The 19,070-nt window shown below is 38.0% G+C and overlaps 2 protein-coding genes across 2 annotated transcripts; both read right to left on the minus strand.

Moving 5' to 3' along the window:
- Nucleotides 1-3,579: 3,579 nt before the first annotated feature.
- Nucleotides 3,580-4,518, minus strand: LOC101730295 (olfactory receptor 1019-like). Its single transcript, XM_004917513.2, has one exon. The coding sequence runs from the start codon at nucleotides 4,516-4,518 to the stop codon at nucleotides 3,580-3,582; it is 939 nt and encodes a 312-aa protein (XP_004917570.2).
- A 7,619-nt stretch (nucleotides 4,519-12,137) lies between these two features.
- LOC100489921 (olfactory receptor 5B21-like) lies at nucleotides 12,138-13,079 on the minus strand. Its single transcript, XM_002938768.3, has one exon. It carries the CDS (start codon nucleotides 13,077-13,079, stop codon nucleotides 12,138-12,140), a length of 942 nt encoding a protein of 313 aa, XP_002938814.3.
- Nucleotides 13,080-19,070: the final 5,991 nt, after the last annotated feature.

The following is a 19,070-nucleotide window of genomic DNA, read 5'->3' on the forward strand; positions in this document are numbered from 1 at the left end:
CATTCTAATTGGTGTGGCTGTTCTATTAATTGATTGTAAATCCATGTGATGTTACCTGCTTGGACCTCGGGTGATAGCAGCCCCTTGCAATCAGTGAGCCTTCAAATGTAGAAAAAATTCACCAAACTGTGAAAAAATTTGTGGAACGGCGAAACATGCGGAACGGCAGAAACATGACTTTGTGTGTCACGTTGTGAATTTTCCGCCATTTCACAAATTTTGTTCACAGTTTCGCATATTTTTCAGCAAAGTGAAATGGGACATTCGTTGATCACTATTGGATAGTCGACAGTCACACTTATTCTAGGCCAGGGTTCCAGATGCTAAAGTAATGTACAGTTTGGCTGAAGAGAAATGCGTTGCATGCTCAATATTTGATTGACTAAAAAGGGTATTGAAATATATAATGTTCCATATCAAAAATAACACAACATGTTTCATCCGTATAAGTAACTTTCATCTAAGGATGAAAAAACACAGAAAAAAACAGGGAAAAAACCCTTTGTACTAAGAGCTAGTGATGAGAGAATCTGTCCTGTTTTGCCCAAAAATTTGCAAGACATTGAAAAAATTCACGAAATGCAAAAAATGATGCACGTAAAAAAAAATGTCTGATGGGCAACAATTTTTTTTGACGTGCGTCATTTTTTTTTTTTTTTGACGTACACAAATTTTTTTTGTTGTGTGAAGAATTTTCCAATTTTGCCAATGGGAAACAAGGAAATTCACCAGGAAGAGAATTACACATCTTTAGTGATGAGCGAATCTGTCCCATTTCGCTTTGGTGAAAAATTAATGAAAAGACAGGAAGATTTGCCAACAGCGACATTTGTTGCTTGTATATTTTGTCGTCCGTGTCCTTTTTTGTTGCCCACGTTTTTTTTGCAGGCGGCTTTTTGTACGTGACCGCGCCCATTTTGGTGCGACCACGCCCATTTTGACGCGGCCATGAGTTTTTATGACACTTTACAATTTTTTTCCGGCGAAGTTTCACGAAACAATTCGCCAATGGCGAAATGAAGAAATAAGCTGCAAATCCATGCCTGGGGAAAAATTTGCTCATCACTACACTAAAAAAAATTGTTGAATATTAAGATGGAACCTCTTTTCTTTTAATCTCTTCTAATTGGGTTTTTAACAGTAGATTAAAAAAATAATAATTGAAGAAAAAAGTGGGTGATGCAATGATTTTCTTGAACCTGAGCTACAAATGATAGATCTGCCCCTTGCTGGAGTTCTAGTACTTACAGATTCTGGACAGTTAGACATCAGTAGATCCAGTATAGCATGATTTCTGGTGAGGTCCTCAACAACAGTGATCCCCAACCAGTGGCTTGAGGGCAACATATTGCTTACCAACCCCTTGGATGCTTGGTGCTTATTTTTTGAATTCCTGGCTTGGAGGCACATATTGATTGCATAACAACCAGGTGTACTGCCAAACAGAGCCTCCTGTAGGCTGCCAGTCCACATAGGGGCTACCAAATAGCCAATCACAGCTCTTATTTTGCACCCCCAGGAACATTTTTCATGCTTGTGTTGCTCTCCAACACTTTTTACATTTGAAAGTGGCTTATGGGTAAAATAGGTTGGGGATCCCTGCTCAACAATCTATCATTACCCTGTTTCCCTGAAAATAGGACATCCTTTGAAAGTAAGGCACCCCCCCGATTTTTCACCCCCCTCGGAAAATAAGGCACCCCCCGAAAATAAGACACCCACCTATGGCTGATCGATAAATCTCTCCCAAACGATGGAATAAATGTGTACTGTATTCTTCTTCATGGAAAAATAAGACATCCCCTGAAAATAAGACCTAGTGCATATTTGGGAGCTTAAAAAAATATAAGACAGTGTCTTATTTTCGGGGAAACACGGTAAGAACACCCCTAGCTCTTGTTGATGATTGTGTTGCAGTGTAATGGTATACAGTTGAATGCCAGCAATGTCAGAAGCCAAAATTTTTGTGTTTAGGAAAGAAAACTTAGGGGCAAATTTACAACAAATAGTTTTTTTCAGATTTATATCTTTTTGAAATCATGAAAAAAATAATTTCCACAAATGGCAGTCATTTAACAAAAAATCTGAACAAAAAAGCACAAAGGAAAAATGTTGTGGAAAACTTGCAAAAATCACAATAACCACAAGTTTTTGTATTGTAACACCCCAAAACCTCAAAAACCACGAATCAAAAAAAGACCTGATTGTAAAATGGACATCTGCCATTGACTTCTACATGATTGCGACAGGTTTTAGCCGGAGTATTATCAGATTCGGGATTGTCACACTATTGTTGTATAATAAATCTCAGACAAGACAAGCTTTTTTTCAGGAATATTTGAGTTTGAGCGCAAAAAAAAAGAAAAATGGTGAAAATTTGTTTTTTTCTGGCCTTGAAAGTCATTTGAACTCGACATGATATAAATTCGAATTAAACTCGATCATTGCTGTATTTATAAAATGTCACGATAATGCTTGAATCGTACATACAAAAGTTTTGAACTTACATTCAAAAATCCTGAGTTGAAAGCAAAAACAGGAATTGCCCCAGCAGCCATTTTAGGAGCATTGGCGCTCATTCTTGGAAAACAATTTTCCAGTTGAAACTGGGTGAAACTGAAAACAATGATAGGATTAATTTCCCTTTGAAAATGTGTCAAGGACAGGCTGTCACTGACTATTCTATTCCCCTACTATTCTAAGCCTCCATACGACAACGGAACTCGATCAAACTTGTCAAAAAAATTTTTTACAAAAAAAAGTTAACTAACTATTAATAAATCATGGATTATGGGAGTTATTTTCAAAAAAACTCAAATTTTTCAGGGAACAATAATGAAAAAATCGAGTTCTGGCATAAATCTCGAAATTATCGAAAAAAATCCGACTTAATCTCAAAATGGCTTAGTAAATGTGCCCCTAAGGGCATAAAGTACGACAGGTCTGAAATACAAAAAAAATCATATATTTTTTAAAGGTTACAACTTTAGCGTATTTTCTATAAATTTTTTGTACATTAGCGCAACTTTGCAACAAAAATTGTAACAAAACCGTATTGCTGCCCTGAGTGTGAAAGTTTCAGATTCATTCAAGCTTCGGTATGGATACTTTCCTTGGGCCAAGCGAAACAGATTCGCGATTTTTTGGCGAAGCGAAACAGATTCGCGATTTTTTTGGCGAAGCGAAACAGATTCGCTCATCACTATCTATAAGGAATTTGTTCCCAGAATCTCTTTGGTCTATTTGCATACGTACTGTATGAGGCAATCTCCTCAACCTTTTTGACTTGTTCTTGAATCCCCACTCCTGGCTCTCCCTAAGCCAATCAAAAAACTGATCAGAAGGATTTTGTTCCCAGAATCCCCTTGGTCCACACTCTATACTGTACTTACACATTTCATTTGTAGAGGCTTTTAGAGTATTTTTTAGAATTCAAGTAATAGTTGTCTTTCTTTCTTATCACAGTCAGATTAATACGGTATGCTTCAGATGCTGAAATTGTGCAAGGACAGGAAACTGACATTTTGGTTTTCAGCCGCTGGTTCTGTCATATTTATGGTAACGCTATCTAGAAGTTCTTTAGGACTTTTCAAAATGTTGCTTAGTCATTTGTTTTTTCAAGGTGCCTTTGACATCTTTATTTCTCATGCTGTAAATGATAGGATTCAGCATTGGGATCACAGTTGAATAAAAAATGGATACTGTCTTGTCTATGTCTGAATACGCAGAGTGAGGTCTCATATACATGAACAAGATGGTGCCATAGAACAACGAGACCACGGTGAGATGGGATGCACAAGTGGAAAAAGATTTTTGCCTTCCTTCACTGGAACGGATCTTCAGAATAGTGGAGATTATGTGAATATATGAAATGAGAGTCAAAAGGAAGGAACACATGGCAATTATACCAGCTGTGATGAACATGGCTAACTCATTGGGCCAAGTATCTCGGCAAGAGAGACGAAAGAAAGGAGGCATCTCACAAAAATAATGGTTAAGGTTGTGAGAACGGCAAACAGGCAGTTGAAAAGTAAAAAACACATGAATTAAAGCACTGGTAAATGAGAAGGTCCATGATCCAGCAGCCATACATATACAGAATGTCTTGTTCATAACTGTATTGTAGTGTAATGGCTGACATATGGCTGCATACCTGTCATAGGCCATAACAGCTAGAATCAAACACTCCGTCCCACCTACAGCCAAATGGGAGAACATCTGCAATGCACAGTCTGAAAGGGAAATACTTCTATCCTGGGATAAAGTGTTTATTATTATTCTGGGTACTATGGTGGAAGATAAGCAGATATCAGTTATGGAGAGGTTGCTCAGGAAAAAGTACATGGGAGTCTGCAGCTGCTCATTGGTCCTCACTACGATAATAAGCAGGGAGTTGGCTGACAGTGTGGTTATATAGATTATAAAGAATAATAAAACATATATTGCCTGTAGGTATGGGATATTGGTGAGGCCAAGAAGAATAATTCTGTCCAATGCGGTGTGATTTGAATTCTTCATGTCACGTAGTATCACAATACAGCTGAAAGTAATAAAACAAGGCAAGCAATAGTTATTGAGCCAACATTGCCAATAAAAGTGAGGGAATATGGACTATTTTATGAAAAGCTGTTCAACTTCTCAAGCATAATTATATTAAAAGTTAAAACCTTTTAGGTTTTAGGACTCTTTTGAGATTACATAATTTTTGTGGTGTTTGGAAAATTACCGCACTAGGAATTTGGAAATATCCGCAATCAGGTTTTGAATTATGTACCAATAAACATGTGCAACCCTCCCAAACGTTGTTGTTTGTGCCAAGAAAGTACATTCTTTATATGATTCCCTTTTACATACAATGAAAAGCTTATTTGTCTTATTGTCTCACAATGTTCTGTACCCCGCTCACTTTTGCATAATTCACTGAAAATATGCAATAAAGACCTATCAGCAATAGTGTATGTTACTGCAATTCTCCAAATATATTTAATCTCCACTCCAATTCCAAGATGGTACGATGTTATGAGTGTCACCATGTGATCCTGTTGTGCCAAAAGGGAAGTAAAGTTTGACAGTCAAAAATGATATCCTTTTCCTCTGTAATAATAAAACAGTACCTGTACTTGATCCCAACTAAGATATAATTACCCCTTATTGGGGGCAGAACAGCCCTATTGGGTTTATTTCATGGTTAAATGATTCCCTTTTCTCTGTAATAATAAAACAGTACCTGTACTTGATCCCAACTAAGATATAATTACCCCTTATTGGGGGCAGAACAGCCCTATTGGGTTTATTTCATGTTTAAATGATTCCCTTTTCTCTGTAATAATAAAACAGTACCTGTACTCGATCCCAACTAAGATATAATTACCCCTTATTGGGGGCAGAACAGTCCTATTGGGTTTTTTTTAATGGTTAAATGATTCCCTTTTCTCTGTAATAATAAAACAGTATCTGTACTTGATCCCAACTAAGATATAATTACCCCTTATTGGGGCAGAACAGCCCTATTGGGTTTATTTCATGTCTAAATTATTCCTTTTTCTCTGTAATAATAAAACAGTACCTGTACTTGATCCCAACTAAGATATAATTACCCCTTATTGGGGCAGAACAGCCCTATTGGGTTTATTTCATGTTTATATGATTCCCTTTTCTCTGTAATAATAAAACAGTACCTGTACTTGATCCCAACTAAGATATAATTACCCCTTATTGGGGCAGAACAGCCCTATTGGGTTTATTTCATGGTTAAATAATTTCCTTTTCTCTGTAATAATAAAACAGTACCTGTACTTGATCCCAACTAAGATATAATTACCCCTTATTGGGGGCAGAACAGCCCTATTGGGTTTATTTAATGTTTATATGATTCCCTTTTCTCTGTAATAATAAAACAGTACCTGTACTTGATCCCAACTAAGATATAATTACCCCTTATTGGGGGCAGAACAGCCCTATTGGGTTTATTTCATGGTTAAATAATTTCCTTTTCTCTGTAATAATAAAACAGTACCTGTACTTGATCCCAACTAAGATATAATTACCCCTTATTGGGGGCAGAACAGCCCTATTGGGTTTATTTCATGGTTAAATGATTCCCTTTTCTCTGTAATAATAAAACAGTACCTGTACTTGATCCCAACTAAGATATAATTACCCCTTATTGGGGGCAGAACAGCCCTATTGGGTTTATTTCATGGTTAAATGATTCCCTTTTCTCTGTAATAATAAAACAGTACCTGTACTTGATCCCAACTAAGATATAATTACCCCTTATTGGGGGCAGAACAGCCCTATTGGGTTTATTTCATGGTTAAATGATTCCCTTTTCTCTGTAATAATAAAACAGTACCTGTACTTGATCCCAACTAAGATATAATTACCCCTTATTGGGGCAGAACAGCCCTATTGGGTTTATTTAATGGTTAAATGATTCCCTTTTCTCTGTAATAATAAAACAGTACCTGTACTTGATCCCAACTAAGATATAATTACCCCTTATTGGGGCAGAACAGCCCTATTGGGTTTATTTAATGGTTAAATGATTCCCTTTTCTCTGTAATAATAAAACAGTACCTGTACTTGATCCCAACTAAGATATAATTACCTCCTATTGAAGGCAAAACAATTCTATTGGGTTTATTTCATGTTTAAATAATTGTTTAGCTTAAAGTATAGAGATCCAAATTATGGAAAGGTCTCGGGCATTATGGATAACAGGTCCAAGTTCTTTGATTACCTTTACTGCCCATAGTTTCTCTGCTTCTCCATTTCTTGATGGCCATATTATCATTGAGAAAATTCATTTTATATACAAAATGTAATTTCTAAAAAGGTATAAACTTCTTTGGGATGTTCAGGATTATCTGTGGTCATAATGTTAATAATATATATGTTTATAGAAATAATAGAATAATGATTTGTATTGCTTCATTTGAGAGGAACTAATATTAAATCAAATGATTTGTTATTCTTTTCGATTTCAAAATATGGAATTCATTGACTTACCTCTAAAATTCTGAAGATACAAACTCTTGTCCAAGACTTTCAATTATTGAATATTATTTAGAAAACACCTAATAATTAGTCATTATTGTTAACTTTCTGCATTTTTATGAGGAACAGAACTATGAACTTAGTGGGTGCAACGTGCTTTTAAATACCATTTAATAATTGTCTGGAGTTGGTCCCAGATGTTTATAACTTTATACAAAAATATCACATGTGAGTTTAAAGACTCCCTATACAATTAGATAACAGATAAAGATTCATTCTGAAGCTCTGGAGAGTTCTCTGCCAAAAGAGGAAAAAGTCTCAAAAACTAACCCTTATTGAACTAAAATTTGACCATAAAATTTAGATAATTTTTAGTGCAAGTACAATGATATTTGTATATTTTACAGTTCTTTGTGTCAGCGGGGGCCTTCGGCACCCACAGGGAGGGTGTAGTCAGGATCAAGGAGGAAGGCCACTTCTAGCGAGTCCGAGCAAAGTACAGTTTCAGGGTAATCCAATAGAGAGGTCAGGTTCAGGCAATGGTCACTTAAGGCAGGCAGCAAGGTTCAAGGTCAGGAACAAGCAGTGATTTGGCAATAGGAGAGCAGGAAAGACAATAAGAGACCCAGGAACACAATATAAATATTGAGCTATACTCGGGCATTGAACCTGGGTCTCTGGCGTCCTTTTATTTTTTAATTTGGCGCCACAGCGCGTGACGTCATCGCGCCGGCGTCCTTGCGCCCACGTGGAGTCCTGGGCGCCGCCATCTTGGATTCACCGCGCCGGGAAGGAGGACGCCGCCGAACAGGTAAGGAGCGGTGATCGCTCGTGACACTTTGCTGGTCTTAAGAATAACTATTAAGCTTAAAAAAGCACTACCTTTCAAGCTAAATATTTTTTACTAGTGATGAACAAATCTGTCCAGTTTTGCTTCGCCGTAAAATTTGAAAAGATTTACAAAACGGTGAAAAATTTGCGAAAGGGTGAAAATGTTGCAAATCAAAAAATTGCAGATAATTCTTTTTGGCGCAAGACAATTCTTTTTGATGCAAGAGATGATTCTTTTTGACGCAAGAGACAATTCTTTTTGATGTGAGATACAATTCCTTACAGCAAATTTTTCCAAGGCGGATTTTGCCTCACGTTTTGTGAAAATATCCGCCAATGGCAAAACGTGAAAATTTGCCATGAATCCATGCATGCTGAATTTTTTTGCCCATCACTATTTTTTACTATTTTTCCCATTGGACTTTAATGAATTAGAGCATGGGTCCCCAACGTTTCTTAATGTTTCCAAAGTCAATTGTAAAAAGACTTGGAGAGCAACACAAGCACCATAAAAGTTCATGAAGGTGCCAAATAAGGGCTGTGATTGGCTATTAGGCAGTCTCTATGCACCCTATCAGCTTACAGGGGGCTTTATTTGGTAGGAAATCTTTATTCAACCAAAACTTGCACCCAAGTCAGGAATTCAAAAATAACTCCCTGGTTTGGGGGCACTGAGAGCAACATCCAAGGGGTTGGGGAGCAACATGTTGCCCCAGAGCCACTGGTTGGGGATCACTGCTGTAGATGATGGGATTTAGCTTCGGAGTTACACAGGTATAAATAAACACTATCTTGTCCATTTCAGGGAAACAGGCTAAATGAATATATATAAATATATATTATAAAAAATATGAAGAGGTATAAAGTCTGTAGTAATGATGATGAGCGAGTTTTTTCTCCAGGCATGGATTCTTAGCGGATTTCCACATTTTGCCGTTGGCAAATTGTTTCGCAAGACTTCCATGAAAATGCGCAGTGGAAAACTTTGTTGCACAGATTTTTTTTTTGTTGCATGTCAAATTGGGCATGGCCGCATCAATAAAGGGCATAATCGCGTCAAATTGTGCGTGATAAAAAAAGCCGCGGGTGACAAAAAAAATGTGGGCGACAAAAAATACTCGGGTGACAAAAAAAATAGTGCGACATTTGCATTTTGCAAATTTTTCGCCGTTTTGCAAATTTTCTTGCCGTTTTGCGAATTTTATGGCAAAACGGGACAGACTCGCGCATCACTAGTCTGTAGGTATGGGTCCTATGAGAATAAATCTGTTCTCCAGCGTTTGATTGGACTCTTCCATAAGAATCTTCATGTCAAACACAACTGGAAAGTTAGTTTGAAATAAGAATTTCAAAAAATCTCTACATTATAGCAAAGGAACCCCTAGATTCAAGGTAGGATCAAGAAAAAAATGGTATCAAGAAGATAACTCAAGGAAATATTGGACTTATGGGTAGTGATGAGTGAATTTTTTCGCCAGGCATGGATTCGCAGCGACTTTCCACATTTCGCCATTGTTTTGTGAAACTTCTGCAAAAATTTGGAGTGAAAAAATTTGTTGTACGTTAAAAAAGTTGTGCGTGCAATAAAATAGGCATGGCCACGTCAAAATAGGTGTGGTCATGTCTAAACGGACACAGGCACGTCAAAATAGGCACTCCCATGTTAAAAAAAATTCATAGTCTCGCGACAAATGTGATTCACAAATTTTCCACTATTTCATAAATTTTTTGGTAGTTTTGCAAATTTTTGAGTTAAGCACAATGGGACAGATTTGCTGGGTAGTTTTTTTTGGGTAGTTATTTAATTTCTTATGACAACATGCCATGCTTTCCAAAGAAAATATTTAGTAAGTGGCAACTTTCATGACTTCATGTCACTAAAAACTAATTTAAACTAATAGAGGCTGCCTAATAGCCAATCACAGCCCTTATTTGGCTCCTCCATGAACTTTTATGGTGCTTGTGTTGCTCCCAAAGTCTTTATACATTTGACTGTGGCTCACGAGTAAGAAAGATTGGGGACACCTGGTCTATGTTTACCTCCCCATACAATTAGAACTATAACAGAAATCTCAAAGTTTGCACAGTTTGGGGCATCTTTACTAACCCACGAATCCGAATTGGAAAAATTCTGATTGGAAAACAAACATTTTGCGATTTTTTCGTATTTTTTGCGATTTTTTCGTCGCCGTTACAATTTTTCGGAAATTGACGCAACTTTTTCGTAACCATTACAACTTGCGCGAAAAGTCGCAACTTTTTCGTAAGCGTTACGACTTGCCCGAAAAGTCCCGATTTTTTCGTATTGACGCCTCCCATAGGACTCAATGGCACTCTGCAGCTCCAACCTGGCCCAAGAAAAGTCACCATACTGAAGCTTGAATGAATCCGAAACTTTCGTACTCGGCGCGAAAGCTGCGAAAAAGTTGCGACAGTTTGCGCAAATCGTAACGCTATAAAAAAGTCGCACCATTTTGTGAAACATTCGGAATGGCTACGAAAAAGTCGCAAAAATTGTGCGAAAAATCGCAAAATATCGATCATGTAAAAAAAAAAACGCATTCGGACGCCGTCAGAATGTTCGTGGGTAAGTAAATGTGCCCCTTTGTATTGTAATGCATAGCAACCAATCAGTAGAGAGAATGTACGGTTCATCTATTTGACAGAAAGCATCCAGTTTGCCGTGGGTTGCTATGAGTTACTAGACCTGGTGCAAACATTGCAACCTTTACCACATTTAGCTGATTTGTTAAGCCATCAGGACAGGAGTCATTTTACATCATTTAACCACAACTGGTGTCAGGCTTACAAGCCTAAAATTTCCTGCATTTGATTCTTTTTTAAAGGGGTGGTTTGCCTTTACATTAACTATTAGCATGTTATAGAATATCCTACTCCCAACAACATTTCAGTTGGTATTTATTTTTTATTTATTTTTTATTATTTGACTTCTTCTTCTGCCACAATTCAGCTTTCAAATGGGGGTCACTGACTCCAATGGCCAAAAAACCATTGCTCCGTGATGCTACAACTTTTTTGTTATTGTTAATTTTTATTACTTATCTTCCTTTTTAGACCCTCTTCTATTGATAATCCAGTCTCTCATTCAAACTACTTCCTGGTTGCTTGGGTAAATCAGTCCCCAGCAACCAGATAGCTGCTAAAATACCAAACTGAACAGTTGCTAAAGAAAAAGCTAAATAATTAAAAAGCCATGAGGAAAAATACAATAAACCAATAGCATATCGTCTCACAGTGCTAATTGTCTCATACTTAAAGTTCCAATTTCGCTTATCAATATTTACCATAGTTCATAGTTCAATGTATGTCTGTATAGGTAAAATGGCGGCTCAGTAATTAGCACTTTTGACTGGCAGTGTTGGTGTCCTGAGTTCATTTCCAACTCGGGCAGTATCTGCAAAAAGTTTCCCCATGTCAAGTTGCCTTTGGGTACTCCATTTTACTCCTGCACTATCTTACAGAGAAGTTAATTGGCTCCTGATAATACTAGTTAGACTAGTAAGCCATGCCTATGATTAAGTGCGGGCACGAACGAGGCGTTCTGGGTTTTTAAGAATGTAAATAAAGTTCGAGTTTTATCCATTCTCTGGCTGACCATGGTGCTTTGCGAGCCGCTTTCTTCAGAGATTTGAATTTGCTCCCTTGGGCTATGGGTTCGGGGCTCCAAGCACCCGAGCCAAATTTCGGCATCGGTGAGTGTGTGTATATTTATGTGATCTTCACTGCTTGTGTACTTACATTTGAAATATTTGGCGAGGGACCTGGGGTATTCACACCCAGGTCAATACCTATTTTAGGTAAAGATTTTTGTCTTTAACTCTGATCTCTTTTATATATTGTTTAATTAAACTGTGTTAGCACACTATATATATATATAAATTTTACTGAATTGGGTGTATTCTTTGAGGATTTAGTAAGCCAAGCAGTGCCAACACTATCAATATATACAAATATTATACTGAATAGTCAGCCTCACCCCCTTTTATAGAGAATAAGACAATATCTGTACAAAAATGGCCACCTTGGCAATACATTAAATATAATTGACTATATGTGGGCTCAGGAGCTGTATGCTCAAGGTAAATAGCACAAAAAAAGCATAACATTTTTTAAAAAGAAAAGAAAATATAAAATAAATGGTAATATCCATTTCTTTGGGAAGCTCAATTCAAACAACAATTGATGGTGGGCTTTGAGAAAATGTCCTCTTTGTAATTCTATTAAGGTGGACTGGGTTACCCTCTGAAGTATTAGATTTATCTTGTCTATGATATCAAAAATATTATTTAAATAAGCCAAGGCATTAGTTCATTTATTTTTTTTCTTATTGTGCTTTTAACATGCTCATTCCTTATACTATAGATAATAGGATTCAGCATTGGTGTCACCACTGTGTAAATAATGGACACTGTCTTGTCTGCCTTTGGAGCATAGGCCGAGTGAGGCCGCATATACATGAATAGGATGGTGCCGTAGTATAGAGAGACCACTGTTAGATGCGATGCACAAGTGGAGAAAGCTTTATACCTTTTAGCAGTGGAATGAATATTAAGTATAGTAAAAATTATATGGCCATATGAAACAAGAATCAAAATGAATGAACAGCCTCCTATTATCCCAGCTGAGATGTACATGGCTACCTCATTGAGGTTTGTATCTCGGCAAGACAGCCAAAAGAAAGAAGGTATCTCGCAGAAGAAATGGTTAATATGGCGGGATCTGCAAAAAGGCAGTTGAAATGTGAGATAAACATGAATGGCAGAGTTTATAAAGCTAATTAACCAGCATCCAGCAGCCATACCTATGCAAAATCCCTTATTCATTATTGTGGTATAGTGTAATGGTTTATTGATAGCCGCATATCTGTCGTAGGCCATAACAGCCAGAATGAGACACTCAGTCGCCCCTAAAGCTAAACTGAAGAACATCTGGGTTGTACAATCCATTAGTGAAATACTTCTATCCTGAGACAAGGTGATTGCCAGAGTTTTGGGTACTATGGTGGAAGAGAAGAAGATATCAATGATGGAGAGGTTGCTCAGGAAAAAGTACATTGGGGTTTGTAGTTGAGGATTCATTTTCACCACAAGGATAAGTAAAAGGTTTGCAGACAATGTAATGATATAAATGATCAGGAACATTAGAACACATAAAGCCTGTAGGTATGGGATATTGGTGAGGCCAAGAAGAATGAACCTGTTCACAGAGGTTTGATTGGAGTTCTCCATTCCACTCATTGCTGATCAGAAATTATATCTAGAAAATAGTTCAGAATATTGTTCAAGAAATGCTGCTTAGGGTGAAATGAGGAGGAGGTTGTAGACTTTGTGGTTAGCAAGAAAGATTTTGGAGAACATCAAAGAAGTGGGAGTTTTGTGACCACGTTTATGTCATGGGTGCAAACTCTTAAAAATGTATTTAGTGAAAGTCAATAACCTTTCAACTACTTTGCATTTAAACATTTATTTTTTTTCTTTTCACCCACAGACTCATTACCTTCTCTTAAGGTGGTCATACACGGGCCAGTGCTTGTTGGATTCGCAAATTTTTGGGCGAAGCAAAACAGAACAGATTCACTCATCACTAACTGGCACATCTGGTTCCTCAGCAGATAAGGTTTTCCAGCATCCCTGAACAAACTGCATAATATAATATATGCATAATGCAAGGATATTGGTCAGCATTGGTGGACTTCTATAAATAAATAATAAAGAAATTTTCCATCAGCAACAAGCATTACCATTTCAGTCAATCAGCATACAGAAGTCCAATAAGGATGCTTTCGTTTTGTAGTTTTTGTTTGTCCATTCTTCCCCCCACCTTAAGGGATGTCTCTGGCCGCCTCTGTCAGCCATTAAACATTCTTCACAAAAACTTCTATGAATTTTCGGGGCAATAATGAACAATACTTTTTTTGGGATCCCTCGTTGAACTATAGGCCAAGCATCCCCAACAGCCTGCAAGTTGCAGCTTTTAAAAACCCGGAGTGCCACAAATTTGGAATGGCAAATGCTACATTCAAACAGCTAGTGGGCTGATAGGAGACATCTGATGTGAGCACTGGATTTTTCTTCTCACAGGTGACATATATAATTGTCTGTGGGAAGGGCATTTCTTGACTTCCCCTAGCAGACAAACGCTGGAGGGACTTCATGATCACTTTGCTACTTTCTACCCTAAGTTTTGGACATGTACACAAGAAGGGTGTGTTGGCTTTTGTAACATGGTGCAAAGTCTTGTCATAGAGCTTTACCTTTATGGCAGAAGATGCAGAAAAATGAAATGGCAGGAAAATCTAAAAGGGTTCTTTGGAGTCAGAGGAAACAGATGACCTCAGGGTCGGACTGGGAGCAGATGCCTTTTGTATCTCCCTCACCCATCCGTGAGGGGACCCCTGCGGGGGGTTAGGGGCTGCGGTGGGGGACGTGGCCAGTGAGGGCACCTTGAGATGTGCAAGGCCCCTGAGATGGTAGCCCCAGTGGACCTTGCACCCCCCAGTATGACCCTGGATGACCTTCTGAAGCAGCAACTGACAGGTATAGAATATAGATGATAAAGCTCCACCCACATACAAAGACTGCTCTGCTGACTGCTCACTGAGATACAGACACAGCCAGTTTAACAAATTAACTATTCTTTGAAAACTACTCGTATGTTATGTAAATTGCAATGACTAAAACTATAAGGTGCTGCATGCTTGTAATGTCCCCTTTAACTGAGATCATGGTTAAACCAGGATTATGTCATGGTGAAAAATCGATATCTATACAGCAAGTTTCAGTAAAATATAATGTTAATAAAGAAACATAAACAAGATTAAAAACTAAAAGTCTAATAACCCAGTAGCAGTTTTGGCAAGAACATCAACAAAAAAGTGCAATGATTCAGTGTAGGGTGTCTCCATTGATACATTCACAAATGTTCCCACAATTAACTTTGGTTAATGACACAGGGGCTATTGAGTGGTTAGTAGCCCAAGCATTTCTTAGCTTTGGAGAAGTGGGGCAAAAAATTCCAAATTTCCCTCCAATATCTATGAAAAGGCATTAAAAATGTAAGCTGATGGGACTGCAGCCAAGTCACTTGGCGATGGGTGGTTTATTGACTAATATTTTGTAAGTTCAATTTGTTTTTATATATTTTATTTAAGGTATTATACTGTTACCTTACTCTTCTTATCGAATCGTGAATATTGATCAAGGTGCAGAAAGCTGGGAAATGATGTGTATATACTCGTATGGGGAGGCCCATTTATCAGCAGTCTCATTTTCGTGGTTTTAGAGTTTTTTCTTTTTAATAAACTCCTGTCCACTAGAACCACAAATATCTAGGAATTTATGAAAAGATTCGAATTGAAAAAGTTTAAATGAAAAAAAAAAGGGGGAAAAACACAAAACCCACAAATTTTCAGCATTTTTCAACTAATGGAGCATCAGAAAAATCCAAAAATTAACAAGGCAAAAAAAGGTCTTCCATCTGGAAGCAGAACAGCTGCCCATTGATTTTTATGACCTTAGCAGCTTTTAGATGGCAACGTTTTGTATCAATGGTTTTCGTGGTTTTCATGCTTAATAAATCACTAAAAATTTGTGTATTTTTACATGTTTTGGTGCAAAAAAGCACAAATCCGGGAAAAAATAATTTTATAGATATGGTTATCTGAAACTCCCTTATCTGGAAAACCCCATGTCCCCAGCATACTGGATAACAGATCCTATAACTGCACTGCAATGTATATATACTATAGGCAGAATCAGATAATATAACTCCCTGTTGCACATGAATGCGTAAATGCACCCTCTTTATTTATGACTTGTCTACTATGTGGCTTATTTATTTGTTTTGATATTTTTGAATCTATGTTATGGAATGTGTGCGATTGTGAATATTTTACATTATATTTTAGGGCAGGGATCCCCAACCTTTTATACCCGTGAGCCACATTCAGATGGAAAAAGTGTTGGGGAGCAACACAAGCATGGGAAAAGTTCCTGGGGGTACAAATAAATAAATATAATAGGATATTTGGTAGCCCCTATGTGGACTGGCAGCCTATAGAAGGCTCTATTTGGCTTTACAGTGGGTTTTATGCAATCAACACTTGCCTCCAAGCCAGAAATTTTAAAATAAGCACCAGCCTTGAGGCCACTGAGAGCAACATCCAAGGGGTTAGTGAGCAACATGTTCCTCCCGAACCACTGGTTGGGGATTACTGTTTTAGGGGGTTCCTATTCTGTATATTGACCAAAGGGATTCTGGGAACAAATTCCTTAAGGCTCTGAAAAAAATTACGAACAAGTGAATCCCCACTCCTGGCTCTCCCTAAGCTGATTGGAAAACCCTGCACTACACTGATGAGCCCCAAGAAGGGCAAAACCGGTCTGTAGTTGGGAATCTGATCAGCTATTATCCTGGCTTCAGCTTCAAACCCAGTGGGTGAGCTTTAGCCTATAGGATAAGCCCATGTAAATTGGATTTTTCTAGGAGCCTTAAGGAATTTGTTCCCAGAATCCCTTTGGTCTATTTGCATACGTATGAGGCGGTCTCCTCAACCCTATTGACTTGATTATGTATATTGCCAATGTATTTACCTTTAGTATCATAGTCACATTGGGAAAACTGACGTTGATAACAGCTCACCTGGTTCATCCTTACATATCTGTATATTGGTCCGGAAGAATGAAAAGAAATACAAAGCCCATGGAATATACAGTAGGTACAAGTAACAGTTACTTTCATAGAATTTGCACAATAGCACACAAAATTGCTAGAAGTTTATTGGTTTATAGCTGCTTCTCTCTGATTTTTCAACTCAATATTTTTTAAAATGGTGATCCTCATCTCTATATCTGATAAAAGCAGAAAGCAGGATCCTTATATACAATCTGGGATGTGTCCCTGTTGGCCCTGGGGCTGTTGATTCCCAAGACTATTGATTATGGTAGGAGATCAAGCATCAATTTCCATTAAAAACCTAACAATGATATGGTTAATGCTTGTTCCAAGCACCGGGTATTAGTTAGGCTAAATTCATTGTTACCATTGTACTGGCTTAAAGGGGTAGTTCACTTTTATATTAACTTTTAATATGATGTAGACATTGATATTCTGAGAACATTTGCAATTGGTCTTCATTTTTTTTATGGTTTTTCAGTTACTTAGCTTTTTTGTTCAGCAGCTCCACATTTGGTATTTTAGAAGCTATCTGGTTGCTAGAGTCTTATTTACCCTAACAACCAGGCAGTGGTTTAAACAAGAGATTGGAATATAAATAAGAGAGGGCCTGCATAGAACGATAAGCAATAAAAAGTAATAATAACAATATACAGTAATTATAGGCTCACAGAGCAATAGTTTTTTGGCTGCCGGGGTCAATGACCCCCATTTGAAAGCTGGAAAGGGGCAGAAGAGAAAGGCAAATAATTCAAAAACTATAAAAAAAGAAATAATAACAACCAAATGCAAAGTTTCTAGGAAAATGGCATTCTAGTGAACCACCCCTAAAAACAAAAACATTTTGCTAACAATACTTAAAGACTAAGTAAAACTTTTTTTTCTATCAGTAAAATTACTCTAAACAGCCTCCAGAATTACCCACCTTTGTCCCAGCATTCTCTCTGACCTGGTTCCTCAGTCAGAAGGTGATCGTTTTTCTTTGCTTCCTTGTGCAGAGTGAAGCCCCGCCCCCCCCACTTCCTGTTCAGGTCTCTCTTTAATTCGACTACTGTTGTCGACCTGGAGAGCCTTCTGCGCATGCCTGGAGGCAGCAGGAGCCAGTCTGTGCATTAGCAGGGTTTTTTTTTTTATGTGAGACCTCAACAGGAAGTGGGGGGGGCGGGGCTTCACTCTGCACAAGGAAGCAAAGAAAAACGATCACCTTCTGACTGAGGAACCAGGTCAGAGAGAATGCTGGGACAAAGATAGGTAATTCTGGAGGCTGTTTAGAGTAATTTTAATGATAACAAAAAGTGTTTACTTATTCTTTAACTACAGTATAGTGATGAGCGAATCTGTCTCGTTTCGCTTGGCTGAAAAATTTGTGAAACACTAGGCAATGGCGAAAAATCCACAAAACGCGCCTGGCGTGATTTTTTTTGTTGTGCACACTTTTTTTGTCTTGTGAGTCTTTTTTTTTGCCTTTAGTGACGCGGCCACGCCCATATTGGCGCGAACACTACTTTTTTTTATGCGCAACAAATTTTTTCACGACGGAAATTAGTTGAAGTTTCATGAAACGATTCGCTCATCAAAAAATTCACTCACAGGAGTCATTGGCAGAAAAGTTTAGTGAAGGGAATCCCTCTGTAGGGAACACTCACCCACTCTCTTTAAGATAAAACTCAGCTGTTACCTTCTGGGGCACTAAAACATTATTTTGCCCAGTCCTGCGCTTAAGGGCAAATCCCCATACCTGATGCACTCTTACCTTCCAGTTTGTGCCTGTATGTTACCCAACCACTTAGATTGTAAGCTCTAGGGGGCAGGGACCTCCTTCCTACTGTGTCTCATACCACATGGCACTTATTCCCTGTGTATTTATACTTATTTATTGTATTTATTTATTATAACACTTGTCCTCCCTGTGTGTAATTGTGTATATTGTAAGATTGTACAGCGCTGCGTACCCTTGTGGCGCTTTATAAATAAAGTTATACATACATACATACATACATACAAGGGACAGGGAAGCCATGGTTGCCATCTTGAGAGTCAGCGGGAAATCAGGAAGTGAAGTGGAGGTTGCACCGAAGCTGTTTGAGCAGCGAGATTATGGTGAAGAAAATGTCAGAGAGAAACACTGAAAGCTTCTGTTCCTGTTTGAAGACACCACAGATGGAGGTAGGTCAGGGTCAGAGCCCAACAGGGTTGTCAGCTTCTGCAGGGGTCAGGGGTGAGAAGTCAGGGCAAATTCAGGAGTTGAGTTCTGTGCGGATAACCCTTTTTTCGTCAGTACAGTGCTGACCCAATTGAGAAGAAAGAGGTAGTAGTACCTTGCCCAACCAAGTTCAAAGTGAAATTTTATACAAATGATAAAACAAAATATTTTCAAGATAGTAGTGTTCACTTTAGGGATTCATAGTTGTATATACAGCTGTCTTCTATATACAGGCAGCGCGGTGGCTTAGTGGGTAGAACTTCTTCCTTGCAGCTCTGGGTCCTGAGTTCACTTCAATCTTGGGCACTATCTGCAAGGAGTTTGTACGGTCTCTTTTTGTCTA

Source organism: Xenopus tropicalis, chromosome 8 (genome assembly GCF_000004195.4).
Source record: "Xenopus tropicalis strain Nigerian chromosome 8, UCB_Xtro_10.0, whole genome shotgun sequence".
Taxonomy (NCBI): Eukaryota; Metazoa; Chordata; class Amphibia; order Anura; family Pipidae; genus Xenopus; species Xenopus tropicalis.

Coding starts and splice junctions, on each gene's coding strand:
- LOC100489921 (XM_002938768.3), bottom strand. CDS start 13,079: ATGGAGAACTCCAATCAAACCTCTGTGAACAGGTTCATTCTTCTTGGC.
- LOC101730295 (XM_004917513.2), bottom strand. CDS start 4,518: ATGAAGAATTCAAATCACACCGCATTGGACAGAATTATTCTTCTTGGC.